This window comes from Clinocottus analis, unplaced genomic scaffold, assembly GCF_023055335.1.
Source record: "Clinocottus analis isolate CAN_PGR_092001 unplaced genomic scaffold, fCliAna1.0.p SCAF_10, whole genome shotgun sequence".
NCBI lineage: Eukaryota > Metazoa > Chordata > Actinopteri > Perciformes > Cottidae > Clinocottus > Clinocottus analis.
Window position 1 is genome coordinate 4,324,724 of NW_027175821.1, and position 17,178 is coordinate 4,341,901.

The following is a 17,178-nucleotide window of genomic DNA, read 5'->3' on the forward strand; positions in this document are numbered from 1 at the left end:
CTCTACTTTAGCCGAGTTAGCTGAGGAATAAGTAGGTGATTTAGTGCTTTTACCCTGAGCCTGCGCTCATAAGTGCTGTAGTTAGTCTTGCTCTGCTCCTTCCTCTGCCTCCACTCGATCAGGCTGGGCGCGTGGTCTCCGGGCAGGCTGATGTTACAGCGGCTGGCCGTGGGGCTGACTCCGCCCCCGGCGCCTCCGGGGAGGAGGGGCTCCGTGATGAGCGACAGCTCCATGCCGCTCGCCAGCGTCACGAGGAACGACCCGTCGGCACTGACTCTGTAGGAACTCTGAGCGTGGTCTGTAGGGGGCGAGGAGTGGAGGGGCGGAGGGGTGGTGGGTCGTATGGGTGGGTCACACATGTGTAAGAGATGCACACACACACACACGCACACACACACAGACACGGAACACAAAAGTGCACAAAACCACATGTGCACAGAAAGATGCAGCAACAGATGAAAAAAAAAGTGTGAAAGAACATCAGTCATTGGCTCCAAAAAACAAATGCGGGGGAAAAAAAAAAATCTTTGAGACAAATCAATGAGATACAGCAGCAGACTACATGTATACAAGTCTGGCTCTTTTATATGGGGTGTTTTTGTTTTGCATTAACGGGAAAAACTTTTCTCAACAACCTTAGCGCCGCACTGTATGTGCCATTGTATCTTTAGAAAAATGTAATCTATTCAACGGGAGACCATGAGAAGAGAGGGACGGAGTGTGAGAGAGTAATAAAAAGAGGAAGAGAGTGAGAGAGAGAAACCTTTTTCACACGTTGCAAAGGTTTCTCAGAAATTTGTTCTTTCATTTCTGCAGCACTCTGAGTGAGAATCCACAAAGGATGCACATAATACATACGCCAGCGTGACTTTTTTTTCTGCCGTTTCCAAAACACAATTAATAAAAAACAAAAATGGACGATAAAACGAGATTTTAACCATAAAATGTAACGCAGCTCATAAATCGGATAGTAACTTATGTTCCTTCCACCACTATAAACCCTCTTTCTGTACATATGGTTATTGTTGCCTCAGAGGCAGGAGGAGACGAGAGCGCTCTAAAATAGGGGGGTCATTTCAACTCTTCCCTGGCAGCTCTGTCATACTGGAGCACATATGCCTTTGTGTGTGCGTGTGCGAGTGCATTATGTGTGTGTTGGAGCCGCTTTTCTCTCCCTAAAGTCCTGTCATTGTGACAACTGCTAGAAAGCAATTAAAGGGATGACATGAGAGGAAACTGCTCCCATGAGCGGCTTCTCCACTCTCATTTTCTCCTCTTTTCATTTCTGCCCTCTCTTCCCTTTTTTTTTTTTTTTTGCCTCCCGCGGTCATTAAGGCATTTCACGAGTCAGTCGGATTTGTGACTAATGTATATTTAAAAATAAATAAATATATCTATATTATTTTAACTTCCCAGTAGTGTTGTTATGTGACGAGGTCATATTTGAACCATGTGTGAATTATTTATAGAACGGGATGAATCCTTTTTTTTCCCCAAAAGCAGCGACTCTCCCGGCTCACAGTGCAGTCGATGAAGAAGGAGAATATAGAAAGCGCAGGTCTGACCCGACCAGAATAACAGCCACGTTACTGCAGCTTGCCAGTCATACATTTTTAAACGCTACTGCGCCCTACAGCCCTGCCTTCTTCACACGTCCCTGTACATTGTCTATAGGGTCGTCCCACCACCCGTCCTGGATGAGTCATAAACGGCCTTTCGGCATGTTTTGTGGTACGCTTGATGGGGGTAGATGCATGTGGGGCTATAATCTTTCCAGCGTGTCGAGCCGTGAATACACACCCGAGCCTCCATTTCCATTTGTCTTCCTCCAGCTTACCAATAACCTCTGAGCGGAGAGAGAGAGGGGGGGGGGAGAGAAGCGCTTGACGGCGGGGTCGTGGCGCTTTACCTTGTCTGAACGTGTAGATGGTGTCGCCAGCAGACAGGTTGGTGCTGGTGACAAAGTTCTCGCGGGTGGACGCCTCGACCTCCACCCGGGACCAACGTTCGAGGTTGCCGTGAAACCCGCTCACCTCCCCCGTGGGGAGGGTGATGTTGGTCACGCGGCCCTCGCTGTTGTACCTTGGGAGAGGAAAAAAACAAAAAGCAGATGATGTACAAAGCACAAACACACACACACGCACACAGATAACTGTCACACACGGACAAATGAACGTCGCCGCACGCACACACTAGCCAATAAACACACATATGCATACGCACTATCACTCCGGTTCTTCTGTCATGCACACACACATCAGCACAGAGCAACTGTCACTATGATTTATACGTGTAATTATCCAGCTGTGGAATTTGAGATGGAGACTCGGTCCGCGGTGAATAATTCAGACGGATGTGTGTTGTTTCTGTGTGCGCTGTATGTGTGTGATACTAAACATGCGTGTGCTCAAAGAGTTGCAAATACGTCCTTCAGCTCATCACTCGTCACTCAAGCAAAGTTTAAACAGAGAAATTAAAAAAAATCAAATTTAAAAAAAAGAAGCCTCCCTTGGTTTCCTCCGGCGACGGCCGACCACCAGATGGCAGTCACATTTCACACCGCACACGTGAGCTCTGAATCACATTGAAACACCTCCACATGCATGCACACGCACCCACACACACACGCACACACACACACTGAGGCTCAAGCAACCACCATGAATAAAAGAAAAAGTGAAAAAGAGAAGGGAAAAAAAAGAGAAGAATAGACGGAGATGGGAGCACAATAAGCACAAAGAGAGGAAGGAAACTTACTCATAAACAGTGGTCCAACTGTTCTCATCACTCTTGGTTGCTAGGAGACCTGTGTTGCCATGGTAAGTGATGTGGGCGATGTCATGGCCTTGGGCCGACACCTTCCTCAGTGTTCCGCTGTTGCTAAGAGACAGCCAGTACACCTGTCCGCCAGGTAGCGCCAGCCAGAGAGGCACTCCGCGGGCGTCCCTCCTCACCTGCAGGCCGTGGCCGTCGCGCGTGGTCATGCCGGACAGCTGGCCGTCCGACACGTAGGAGAAGTTGTGCAGGTAGTGGCCCGTGATCAGGTGCTTGGTGTGCATGTGGGATCCGTTCTGTGGCGGGAAAACGACGAGGTGAGACGTTCACTAAATACACGGGTGCACGGATACGTTTGAGGGGTTTGCGTTTCGCAGTTCTCAGAAACGGCGAGCTACCGCGGTGCCATGCTAGTCCTTGAGCTACCCCGCTCGAGGCCAGCAGCCAGGGACGCAAGTCTCAAACGTGTGTGATGTCATCAGGTTTAAAGTCTGGAGCTGCTGCGTTGACGCTGGATGGGAGACTGATTTTTTTTATAACACGAATGATCTTTTTTTTCTATTGTCGTCTCAAGTCTAAAAAAAAATATAAAATGTTCCCCTGGGTGCTCCCAGAGTAACAAGCCTCCCCAGTTCCAGATGTCATTCACGATGACATCACACATTCGAGTAAAAACAGCATCACAAGACACACACACATAAAACTTAACTGCTTAACTTTGTCAAACGTAGGAGATTGTGTGCGTGTGTAGGTTTGGTTTGCTTGTCGGCATGTTTGTATTTGTTAGCAGGATCATGGAGAAAAAAAAACTGCAGAGAGATTTTCATGAATGAAAAGATGAGGAAGAACCCACACAGATAGGATAGGAATCACAAGGCAGGTCCACAAAATATGTTTCACTGTCATTAACATTGCAGGAGAGGGCATGGCCTCCTGGTGGAAGGTCTGCGCTCCACAAGTGCCCTGATAATTTATATATGTATTCATGGCAAAATATGTGTTTCAGAGTTAGCAATAGCCAACGTAGCTGATGTAATTGTGTCAAGTTATACTGTGTCGTACAGGTTACATCATTATTAAAAGTTCTCCACTCAGCAATGTGTGAATCTTCACAAATCATGTGAAGTGCGACAGTAATGGCGTTCACACAACGGCGTTATCCTCATTCTGACCACAACTGAGAAATATTACTGCAGTATCTGGACATTTATATGCAAATACTCGGGATCTAGTATACCCCCTGGTAGGCCGGGCATTGTGTACCTGGCTGAAGAGATAAAGCTCCTGGTCCAGTGGGGAGCTGATCTCCACCAGTCCAACCGGGCTGGGCTGAGGCTGATTGGGGCTGACGGCTCTGATCCGGATGTTGCCCAGATCGGCGATATACAGGGTGCCGTTGGGGGCCACGGCCAGAGAGGAGGGGGCTTTGAGACGAGCGTCGCGGGCGTAGCCTCCGTCTCCTGGTGAGAGAAACAAAACAAAACGACGCCGTTTAGGTTGAGGACAAACTCTTTAATCAACCAAGTGAAGGCCGCCCTCAGAGTTATTCGTTAGCGATAGACGGCACAACTGGTGCAAAACCACCTTTGCAAAAATATATGAAGGTCCCATGGCGCCGCTTAAGCGTTTATCAGTTCAACTCAGGACTTGGGATTTGTTGGGATGCTGCAGGTTCCCAATGGAGATGATACAACCACCTTGATAGTGACCGCCGCCTATCAGACGGTGGGAGTGGGCGACTGAATGCATTCAGATGTCTTGTCGCGCAGCAGGATTACAGCCCGGGTGAGGCCCTTTAGATGCTGTCAGCAGTGGGCCTCCGAAGCCTCTGCTGGGTCTGCGCAGGCAGCAGGGTGGCGTTTTATCTCTTGACAGCACGCACATGTGTGTGTGTTTGTTTGCGTGTGTGCTCACGTCTTCTCGCATTTGCGCGCGCGTGTGTGTGTGTGCTCGCACGTGTGCGCATGTTCAAAGCCACAGTCTGCGGTGAAGGAATGGAAACGTAAAAAAAAAAAGGCCTCTGAAGAGAGTAATCATCTGTTAACAGCGAGACATGATTGAAAATATGCAAAGTACGACCCAAGGAATAGGGATGGTTACAACCCATTGGCTTGTGGCGCGGCAGAGACACTTCCCTCCATTTTGAAAAGGAAAGAGGCAGATTTTTATGAGCAGAATTAAATGATAAAATCACATCCTCTGACACTTACAATGAGAGCAAGGTCTAACTGTCAAAAGAACACCGGCTTTTTTGTTTGGTCCTTTCCTCCATTCATTTATTACATTTCAGGTGGCCCTCCATGATACACCAACCAGTTAAAAACCTTCAGCAGCAAGACGGAAGAGCTTTTTCTCTTCGGCGGCTGTAATTTGAATGGATTTGAAAAGGTTTTCTGGTTCCTGTTGAAATTTAGCTGGAGGTTTTTGCAAAGGAGCAGCCTCATGAATACAAATACACCCTTAGCCCACACACACACACACACACACACACACACACACACACACACACACACACACACACACACACACACACACACACACACACACACACACACATGTTCACAAATTCAAATTACCTTCACTCACTTTTCCTTGGTGACATTATAGTCATTTCTCTCGCCGTATATTGCCATCAGTTACACAAAACATTATTAAAATAGTCGAAACGGCCCTTCTTAGATATTAAAATTCCATGTGGAATAAATAATTTAGACACATTCAAGCAGAGAAGAAAACAGTGGAGAGAAGAAAACGGGTTTCTCTCAAGCTTTGCTGATACAATCGCCGGCCGGCAGAGACACACAGGAAGCAAGATTTAATCACTCAATATCAAGACACACTGACTATTTCAATTAATTTAAGTAACGTCAAAGCTTTTAAAGTGTTCTGGTTTTGTTTCCCTCCTTTTACATCTGAAGCAGGCCAAGTATGATGTGATCTGATAAGATTTTTTAAGTGCAGCTACATGTTGTTTGTAGTACTGTAATCCTGTTAGACATAATCTAATACTTTCACATTACTTAATCCTACAGTTGCATAGTGTGTATGTGTGTGTGTGTGTGTGTGTGTGTGTGTGTGTGTGTGTGTGTGTCTGATGACCCACCGGAGAAGCAGTCACAGTTGGGGTCTATCTTACAGTCGCAGTCCGTGGGGGCTCCGGAGATAACGGATATCTCTCCGTTGGTTGACACCTGTGAAGTGTTAAAAAAACAACAAAAAAAACACAACGTCACACCGAATGCTACGGGGAGATTATTGTTCAAAAGAACACAATGTTCAATCATTTTTTTTGTTTTGTCTAATCTCTCTGACAAACAAGATAATGATGGCATTACACAGGAAAAAAATTATAACACACAACAACAAAAAGCTTGGAATACAGATTAACGGTATAAAACAGTGATGCATTTGTCTGCTGGTGCTTCAACCAAACAACTGACGATGATATCTCAGGTGAATTATATATGTATTTTTTTAAAATCTCGTAAAAAACTAAATAATTATGAATCTTCAGTGGGTAAATAAGGTTTTATTGACGTATTGATGAACGTTTGCAACTTGAAATTCAGCTCTCCGAACAAATTAAACTGGTTGTCCAGGTGGAGACGGCTATAAATGAGGGTGAAAATTGCAGCACCAACAGTTTGATTTTGATGCATCTTGGAGGGGTAATGGTTTTTTATTTTTTTTAACTGGTCCAGGGAGTGCGTACAAAAATTATTTGGCTTAGCCGCTTTCTCGCGGAGAGACAAGACCTCTAAAGCTCAGTAATCAACACATGCTATCTCGTGTATTTAACCCTCGTCCGAGGAACATATTTAAAGGCCCAGCGTGAACATTTCTGGGATCTATGAGGACAAATGGGGTATAATATTTTCTCATTGGTGTGTAATCACCTGAAACTAAGAACCGTAGTGTTGTTGTTAGCTTAGAGGGAGCCCATCACATCTACTGTCTTCATGACGTCCGCCACATTGGACCGCCGTGTTTCTACAGCGGCCCAGAACCAAACAAGGGCTTCACGTTTGTGTATGTTCCTTGAAGGCCACCGTAGTTCTCTTGCATTGCTCCTGAAGTGTTACATAATGGGAAGCGGAGCGCTATTCAGTTGGTGCAACAATACCGCCACAATGTGCCTCAAACATAGAAAGACTACTGACTGAGACAACCTTCATCGAAACATTATGAGTTATGTAATTAATGGAAAAAAAATACCTGTATCATTATTTGCGGGGTGACAGGTCATTTGCATATTGTGCAATACGAAAATAGACGGAGCGCATCAGAACATCGGAGTCTGCCGCTATCGTATGACAGTAAGATGTGACAGAAATACCTCTGAGGTCTACAAGGACCACAGCTGGTAAGATTCAGGTTAACCTCCAAGAAAAACAAAGTGCATCGACGAGATGTCGCTCGTTTAATTGGGGAACTTTAGAGCGGCTGGTCGGCAGGTTTTGTTACGTTGACTAACTGAGTCAGGCGAGCTGTCGTGCTTCCAGTCTTTGTGGTAAGCTAACTGCTGGTACTGCAGCCTTGTTTTGAACGTACGGACATGAGAGTAGTTTAGATCTGCTCATCCAAGGCTCGGCAGAAAAAGCCAATAAGCGTAATAACCAACATTTGACGATCTCGGTCGGTGTTATCAAGCATCCCAGAGCGGAAAATCAATCCCAACTGAGCCACAAATTCTGCACATTTAGTCCCGACTTCAGACTTACCGAAGGAGTAAAACGCATTTCATGCACTTGTTCTCTGAAAATACTGTCCCCCATTCGTCCTAATCAGTTCCCGAGTTCCCAGCACGAGGACCTCCCAGAGGTGGCGAAATATAGAAAGAAGAGCTTTTGATATAAAAAATAATGACCATCTTCTATCTTTTAATTTTAAAGTATTGCGACTCGTGTCGGATAAAAAATGAAGAAAAAAAATACCCGCTTCACTGAAGACGAGTTCTTCCAATTTTCACTTAATTGAAAACAAACAGGCACAGCCTTAACAGAGCTAATTTGGGATGCAGTGAATGTGACTTGACTGCACCTCAAAGCTCCAATATCATGCATATTCAAGAACGTCCCTGCCTCTATAAAAGATTAAAAATTAAATTAAACACATATTGGTTACGGATGTCGGGTCCTTGATATGATGGCCAAATGTTTTTGTGTGTGTGTGTGTGTGTGTGTGTGTGCATGGACCATGAGAGCAGACCAGCAGCAGTGCCAAAGCATTGCCTTCACACCAAGGCCCGTTCACATTCAATAGAGCTTAATGCGCTGAATGAAAAAGTACGATTCTTGTCAGTCTTTTAGGATGAAATGTAGCGGTTAATTTTTTTTTTAATTAGTCTAAAATATATCGTCAGTCTGTACCTGTACGCAGCTAGTTTGTCTGACAAGTGACACCGTTTTTTTCCTGTATTTCATTTAGTTTCCCCTGCATCAAACCTGTATCTGCAACCGCCTGTCAGGTTCTTGAATGTGTTGATTGTCCTTCAGAAAATCTGCAGCACATCATCATTAAGTGTCACGGCTCATTGTCATTAAACGGTTGCCTTCGCACTCAAAAGGAGAACTCAAAGCGTGAGTAGGAACCGTCATATATAACTCAAGTCCTAATTTGAGTATAACAAAATATAAAATGTGGGGACTTTCTGTGTGAACGGTCCTGAGTTGCATGATTTAATATGGGCCCGGATATACATTGCATAAAATAGGAGTGACAAGTAATGTAAAAAAAAAAAAGACATCAAAAGACTTGACTGCCCTATCTAACATGACTGGCCAGACTCCATCAAAAAGGCGTTTCATGTTCCCGTCTGCCTCCACATGGGCTCAGCGTGGTGCTGCTGACCACAAAGGGACTATTGATTGAGTCCAGCAGGCAATATCTTTGTGTTCCCGGCGCCCAAATGGGGCTGTGATTGCACGCTGCTTGTATTAATGGAGCTAATTAATACAAAAAAAGTTACATTTCTTGGAAGTAAAAAAACTGGCTTTTGGAGATTATTATTACATTTTTTTTAGGATGCATCAGATTTTCTTTCTGGCTGCAAGACATCTGCGACAGCAGCAAACAACCTGACCGCAGTGATGCAACAAGTGTTGAATAAAATAGTTGTTATGAGGCCAAATGGATGGCTGGTGTCAGTCGCAGCTGAGAGGACTTCGCCTGTTTTGTCAGTTTTGCTATAAACGTAAAAACCTATTCTTGTACTGCTGCATTCAGAGGCAATATATCAATACTATTTGATTATATGAAGTATTTTAAACGATGGGCAATAACACTTCAACGTGAGGACAGTCAAGGCTTTAGGGGTGTCGTACGCCAAAGCTTTGTCTGTGCAAAAAAGGGAACCTGATGGCTGCTATCAGTCACCGACATTCGATCCATCATCGGCAAGAAGAAGCTGAAAGTAACTATGCGTGTTTTTTTTTTCTCCCACGGAAAGAATGACCTGCTGGATGCGGTTGATGCGCCTCTCGTCGGTCTCGGCGATGAACAGCGTGCCCAGGTGGGACAGGGCGATGGCCTTGGCGGCCTCCAGGGTGGCGCGCACCGCCGCCCACCTCACCAGGTGGTGGTCGATGCCCGGCACCTGGCAGTGGATGGGGCGGCCCGCCACGATGCGCACCTGGAGGTTTTCCGATACCTAATATGAAAAAAAATGAATAAAAAATAAACGTTAACCATGTAGAAGTTACGTAAAAGATGAATTACAATTACATCAGAGTCAAGCAATTCTTAAAGGGAAGTGAAATTAGTGACATTGTCTTGTTGATGCAATGCATTAAACGTCACATGACAGACGCCTTGTTTTCATAAGATACACACTTCAATCATTTTGACGTTGGAGCAAAACCAGGGTGTTATTCTCTCAAAACAAGTGTTGATTGCATGTTTTTCTTTATTTTATTTTTTTTTAAATCAAGGTGATTTTTTTTCTTTTCTTTTCTTAGCCTCACTTGTTTTAAATGCACCTTAAGTGACAGCACTGCAAAAATGTGTGAAAAACAGTTATTAATTCCTTGGCTATGCACAGTGCCAATCTCTTTAATAAATAAATAAATAAATAAAAATAGCTTGAATAAGAGACAGGTTTACAATTCATTCAGTGGAAAACACGTGTTTTTGGTGTTTGTGTTCGAGACTATTTCTCTACCTGAAGGACGATGTTGTTGTCCAGGATGTAGAGGGAGTCGTCCAGCGGGTTAATGGCCAGGTCGGTCGGCCACTCCAGGCGCACCTGCAGAATGACACAGAACGAGCGTTACAGTAGCCGCATTTCTATCAAAAGGAATTAGACCAGGAGAAGAAGAAGAAGAAGACGAAGAAGAAGAAGAAAGGTGCATTGTCTATCCCCACACACACGAGTCAGTTACAGGTGATACAAATAATAGCTCCTTAATAACACAGCATTAGGCCTCCTGACCCTCCCTGCTCGTGCAAAGGTCAACGGCGGGCGGGGAGCCTTCCCCGTGTTTATTCAAGACTCGCCTCGGCACCGTCGCAAATGTCAGCCAATAACGGCGATCGCCGCGGGCTCAAATAGCTCACCCTGCCTGCCGACGCCGCGGGGGGTCAGAGACGGACCAAACCCACGCCGACGCACAGCCGGCCACAGTGTGTGTCTGTTTCTCTCTCTCACAAACGCACACAAACACTCACAAAAGTGTGAGCCGCACGGAGACGAGGCGCTGTGCGTCTTGAGGGATCAGTGAGGTGATTGATGACTCCCGAGGACGGATTGGTAAATAAATGGATCATGTTAAATTGCCACCGACATGTCCAATTATAGGCACTGTCAAATGAGAGAAAAGAGGGTTCACTCACTGAAAATCCCATTTTAAGGAGGTAGAAAGATTCATCAAGCAGGACTCAATCTGTACTTAGCCGAAGAAGACACGCATCATATCTCTCCCGCTCATGATATTGAACTTTACAGCGATGGCAGGCCATCACTTTTTACAAGTTAGGGCGAGCTGTTCCTGCTCAATTACAGTCAAACTGAAACTAAAATGAAAACTAAGAAGCCTCAAACTCAAGCATATAAATATACAGTATATTCTGATTTCCGTTATTGTTTGGAAATCTTCAGTAATTTTCAGAAAATGACACAGCGTAGAGTTAACCAGCTGGAATTGACGTTGATTGCCGGTGACTATTATTCTCTGCGATTATTTCGGGACATTCGTGTATATGAAAAGACAAGAGATGCCAGCTAACGCGAGCTAGCCGCCCTGTGCACAAGAGTGTGCAGGAGCAGCTGGTGACTCAGCGGGTGTTGAAAGAACACAAGAGAAAAGTAACGTCTGAAATAATTAGAGCTATTGTTAGAAAGAGGGGCAAACCAGCTTCCCTTTTTATCAGCGTGGGGGGGTGGTGATGGATCGGCATTCTCTAAAAAAACACCAAAAAAAAACGATGCACAAGCTGCAGCATCATTATAGATTAGATTTCCTTACATACAGAAAGTGAGACTTCAAATTCGAGGCTGTTCTTTTGCATAAATGAAAGCGGTAATGTTTGTCTAGCCGTGCAGAGGCTTCCATCAATACCGGCGTGCACGTTGGGAGTCGCAGCAGTTTGTAGGAACAAACACAGATGGAGGATGAATGCGCCGCAGAGGCCGATAACTAACACGAGTGAGGTGACAGGGGCCCCTTTAAAGACACATAAGAGCACCGCTGGGAATTCACCCTGGCTGAACGCGCATATTCACACACACACTCACTCACACACACACACACACACACATGCACGCGTGTGGGCAGAGATCCCTCCACAGAGCCGGCAGTTCATCTATAATTCAGCCTCTGCTCTAATAGGCCTGATATAAGTCAGCACTGTGATCTGAGGGCTGGCTGATCAAATCTGTGCGGTAGCTGTCTTTGGTCTTTGCTTCACTTGGTCTCTTTTTCCTCACACACACACACACACACACACACACACACACACACACACACACACACACACACACACACACACACACACACACACACACACACACACACACACACACACACACACACACACACACACACGCACACACACGCACGCACTTGCACACTCTCTTTGGAAGAGGACGGGCAATTTAGATTGACAGAATGATCACTGACTGTGTGAGATCCCCAAAAATATTATTCATCACGCTTATTGGCGGACTCAAAATGCGGCAGTCCTATATTTCCGCGGCTCTCTCCCACGCCGCGTTGTCAGCTTACCTGGCTGATGTCCATGCGTGCGTCGCAGCTTAGCGGCTGCGTCGACATCAGTCCGTTTGAGCCGATCACGGTGGAGAGCAGACCCCTCTCATTAATCTTCTGAATGGTGGTGCCGTCGACGAAGTAGACGACGCCTCTTTTATCCACCGCAATACCTGTTCGGGTGAGAGAAAGAGACAGAGAGAGAGCCAGAGTGAGCCTTTTGGAGATGACAGAGACGGGAGCGAGTAAGGGTTAGAAGAACAAAAAGAAGGGAAAAAAGGCTGAAAACGTGAAAGACAGCATGAGAGAAGAGATGGAGAGGAACGAGTAAAAGGAGCGAAGTAGAGTGGAGAGAGGAGTGGGCTTTGGAGAGGCATCCAACTCAGTTAGACATTCAGCTCAGCATGCGGCTGTCTTATCAAAGGCACTGCACCACAGAAATGTAATTATATTTCCATTCCAGAGCCCACTAAAGGGATTAGAACAATGCAACTGGAGGAAGAAGTTATTTGTCACATTAGATGGTGCGCAGGGTGCCGCAGTGAACTTTTGACATCTCAAGCGCTTGCGCGTGTGAAATGCGAAATGTGCGTCGGCCAAAAATCCAACGAACGCGAGCACGTGCATGGATATCTGCATTTGTGCGGACGCCTGCACAGCACGTGTGAACGCGGGCTTCGCAGGTGTAACATATACTTGAACTCTCCTTGCAGGGGAGCTCTGCAGCAGGCAGCGGGCGGAGAGAGAGAAGTGGGAGGGAGAGGGGGGGAAGAGAGGTAAGTCCAGGTATTAAAGGTCAGGGCAGACTATGAATCATCTGTTATGGATGAGGAGCGACCTTCATCCCTGTCTCATCTCCATACAGAGAATATCCCTCCGACTCAACTTCTCAACAGCAATAATCTCCCACGAATCAACCCTCACCTCTCACATCGTATGCCGCCAATTCCCATTTGATTGCTTTCACTTAGCGTCTGCGACAGTAAGCCATAATTCAGTATTTCTACCTGCCATCTCCCATTCGTGTGGCCGTTGAGCCATTTAAAAATGCATCGTGTTTACGGTCTGTCATTAAGCTGCGTCAAGTTTATGTATATATATGAATATATCCCTTTATCTTGAGCGTGCCTCAAAGGATAATTGAGACAAAGCCTTCTTATATATAACCTCAATATATCAAAACTAACCTCATGAACTAAATGGTGCAATACAATATGCAACATAAGAAACCATAAAAAACAATCTCATACCAAGTGGCATTGTAAAAATATATTAAAATAATAGGGCAACAACTCACTGTTATTTTCATAACCAATTCATCCGTTTATTCTTCTTCCTATCATTCCATTATGCGTATTATAAATCTATACTTTAGTTAATGTTGCAGACATGGAGCAGCGTCATGTTTCTGGCCACGTGATGAATGAGAGAGAAACTTTCGGTTTAATTTTTTGGTTCTGCTTTGGTCGCTACCAGTTCCTGAGGGAAAGATCTCTCCTTTTAGCTGCTAAAAGCTCCGCTGTTCTCACCAGGAAGTCTCGCAGACTGCATTAAGGTGGGTTCATCAGAGTGTTTTCACTGAAAACTGCAGCCTACTGCGTGCGTGTGTTTGGAAAGCAAGGTTGATGAGCGCTGTGAGGGTGAAGAGAAACAATAAAGCGGTGCACTTATGAAAGCAGAAACAATATGATGGATGAAAGACGCTCAAACACATCAAAAGAGCTGAGGGGCTGAACTGCGGAATTGGGCTGATGCTTCCCTGCGCGTTTACCCCTACTTGTGACCCATAAGACATTGGTTCTTTGTGAAAATATTAATTAGTACGGCTTTAGAACACCAGAATATAGTGTGTGGGGTGGGGGGAAATTTCCCTTCAGAATTTCCTGAAGCACAAGGCGATTATCATTTAATTATATTTTACTTTAATTACTACTTTGTTGAATCAACAGAGGAAAGCGTCGGAGAAGCTCGACCAGTATGTTTGGTGTTTTCTAGAAAAGAGGCGTCTGACCATGCGTGAGAGCCAGCAAACCGTGAACAAACCCGGACAAAGGCGCGACACCATCACTATGCATCACGTCTCCACCTCCTCCCTCATTCAGTCATCTCTTTTTAGTCTGGCTCTTCCGGGTCTTTCTCCCTTCAAACTCGGGTCCTACTGGATTATGTGGGGGGGGGGGGATGTGCCTCTTACTCACACTTCCTGCAAGCACACAGGGCACCGCCACCACCGCAGCTAAAGTCTCAAACGTCCTCAAACAGAGCAACCCTGGACCGACCCTGCGAGTCATAAATCGTGCAGGTGGAGTGGAGGTGGGCGGGGGGAGGAGGGCCAGGGTCAGAGTGTTTCCTCCAGAGGCCAGAAGGTGAACTGCAGAGCTCTCCCTCCTGGCCCCTTCATCATCCCTGTGACACAGACAGATTACACCACCCACACGGCCTCGCCTCACCCTCCCACCCCCGCGACACCTTTCCTCCCCTCTTCCAGCTTCCCCTCGCTCTCCGCCCTCCCTAACTTGATCTTCTTCTGCTCTCTTTTTTTGCTTCCTCTTCCCTCCCTGTTTTTTTTTCTTTTCTGTTTCCCCTCTATTGTCCTTTGCTTTGTTTTTGTTTCTTCGCTCCCTCCATCTGGCCCTGAATGTTATAAGTGCTAATCAAATCAGGGGCCCTTGACCCTTAAATAATGTCTGGGCTCTGTTTTCCACTGTTCAGCCTGCTCTTTATTTCTTCCTCGCGGTCCTCTCTGCCTTTCCATTTCTCCCCCTGTCACCCGGCATTACGCGGGAGTGACACCTCAACCCACAGCGCAGTCTCAGCCCACTTAGATCTAAAAGTTGGCACATTCCACCTGCTCCAACGCCGGCCTCGGATCCTCACAACTTTCCTTTCACTTTTCCATCCATTCCTCCTCCTGGCGCCCTGAACCTGTCCCTGATCTTAGAGCTCATAAATCCTGCACAAGGACATGACGCGGCAGCCGGGACTCTCTCTCAATACTGATTTCTGTTCTCTCCCTCTCCATACCACCCTGGATATTACGCTTTCTTCTCGTCTCCCCTTTGGTTCTATTGACTTCCATCCTAAATTCTCTCTATTCTCCCTTTCATGCCTTTGTCTTTAGTTTTATTTTCCTCAGTATGCACGCTCAGGATCTGCATGTCTTGCGTTCTCACGCGCGCGGCGTCTAAATAGCTGCCGTTCCATCGTCAACAACAAACACAGGACTGACTTATTCATCCTCACACAAGCGCAACAATGAAGAACGATTGCTATTATGGCTTGGCATTGGCGGAAAGGATTTACGCCAGTTGATGTGTTGCTTAAGAGTATTTCGCCATGCTTATTGAAAAGGCTGCAGATTAGTCCACATTCTCCTTGTCAGGGGCTGGATTTCCTGCTACTTTGGGTAAAGCCATACGCTGCGTTCAGGGAATTTACGGCCCCTCCGTACAGCCGCCGGATACTCGCAAGACATCAAAAGATTTACCGCGTCTCCCTAGGTGGACCTGGCACTCCGATGCTCATGTTTAGAAGCTGGCAGACGCACCGGTGGAGAAATAATTGAGATAAATCTCAACTTGAGAGAGGGAGAGATGCACATTTGGCTGGATTTTATCATCAAAAGAAGAGTGAATTAGATGCGAGTTTGGATTGACCTTGGATAAAAAAAAAAAAGGAAAGGAGAGAGAGGAGAGGGGCGGAGAGGAGGATGATGAAGTGACGCTATTCAGAGTCGTCTCAGATTTAGGGAGAAAAATGACGTCCAAAGACGAAGAGACAGACGGCAGCGAAGGCGCTGTGAAAGAAGCGAGAGGTGGCTAAGAGACAAAAGGGACATGATGAGGAATTGCTCCAATTAACCATTACAAGCCCATCACTCTCAATCAAAGAATCTCTTCGTTCTCTGTCCTTGTCAAAATAATACCAGTTATAGCAGCCTCCCCGTGGCATTTCAATACAATCCAATCTGATTAATGCCTTGGAGATGGGTCTTAGAGAGTATAAGTGTTGATTACAGCTGTTTGACGAGGAGCCGCCACCGGGAATTTCTCCGCCTCCCCTCGAGTAGACAGCAAAGCAAAGGTGAGGAAATTTGCGAGGTGAGTAATGAGATAACGACTAATTATGACTAAAGTTGTAGATTATGTCCCTTCTTTTGCAATCATAGACCGCCCTGTTGAAATACAGAAACATCAGGATGTGGTGTGTGTTTGTGCGCACACTGACTGCTAACACCTGAGCCCTTGAGAGTGCAGGAAGTCAGACTGCTGCTGTTGTTCAAGTTTCCCTACTACAGTACTTTCAACCTTCAAATGTTTGACAGCAAAGCCGCCTCTGTGGATCAAAGCAGGAGGAATTGTAAAATTGTATGAAAAAACAAACACATCAGTGTCTGTCAACCAGGGAAACAACCAGCGAAGTGCAAAATAAGCACAAATTCTGCAAAGGGAAACCTTCTTATAGGATCTATTTATGGAGGAGAAAGCCTAATGTGGCATGTATGGAAGTTACATTTATATCTGAAGACCTTCAGACAGCCGGGCGTGAGCCGCACACACACACAAACACACACACACACACGTATCCACACGCACGCATACACATGCATATTGCCAGCAGCTTGAGGACTCAGTCCTTTATTCTGCCCTCACATATCCCCAGGCCCAGTGGGTGTTAATGATAAGGACTGACATATTATTACAGCATCTAAATGACGCTGGCTGTAGCTGATTATATCCCACGGCGCCTCTGTTCACAGCAACCGTGTGTGACTGACAACTGAACGCAGACAGACGGACAGTTTCATCTGCACAAGTGGCCCAAAAGACAAACAAGTCCATACAATGATCCTTAAGCTACTAACAGATTTTACATACTGTTTCTAGCGAAATATTACAAGCGTACGTTCCACAAAGACAATTATAGGGAATAAAGTCACCTGAAATTAACTGGGAGAAAAAGCCCCGGAGGGTTCACAAACTGCTGCAGGACACATGATGGCCGCTTGCATGCACGCCTGTGGGTATACGGCGAGTGTGCAAGCGTTGTCGACATGTGCAAGCACCCGTTGCGGCCCGCGCGTGTGTGTGTGTGAATGCGGTGAAGTCGCGAGGCAAAAAAGATAAGGCACGGCAGTTAATCACATTGTGCGCATATGCAAATATAGAGCGGATAAATCAGAGCGTCTGCAGATGAGAAA

At 45.9% G+C, this 17,178-nt stretch overlaps 1 protein-coding gene across 3 annotated transcripts in view; it reads right to left on the reverse strand.

Annotated features, from left to right (window-relative positions):
- tenm1 (teneurin transmembrane protein 1) overlaps positions 1-17,178 on the reverse strand; it is a 165,157-nt gene that overhangs the window by 11,453 nt on the left and 136,526 nt on the right. For all 3 annotated transcript variants that reach the window (XM_068583575.1, XM_068583566.1, XM_068583583.1), the window contains 8 exons: positions 11,997-12,151; positions 9,935-10,018; positions 9,230-9,424; positions 5,879-5,966; positions 4,039-4,235; positions 2,758-3,071; positions 1,910-2,082; positions 54-298 (listed from right to left, as the gene is read on the reverse strand). In XM_068583575.1, coding sequence (XP_068439676.1) covers positions 54-298; positions 1,910-2,082; positions 2,758-3,071; positions 4,039-4,235; positions 5,879-5,966; positions 9,230-9,424; positions 9,935-10,018; positions 11,997-12,151 — 1,451 coding nt within the window. The remainder of the gene's footprint in view (positions 1-53; positions 299-1,909; positions 2,083-2,757; positions 3,072-4,038; positions 4,236-5,878; positions 5,967-9,229; positions 9,425-9,934; positions 10,019-11,996; positions 12,152-17,178) is intronic.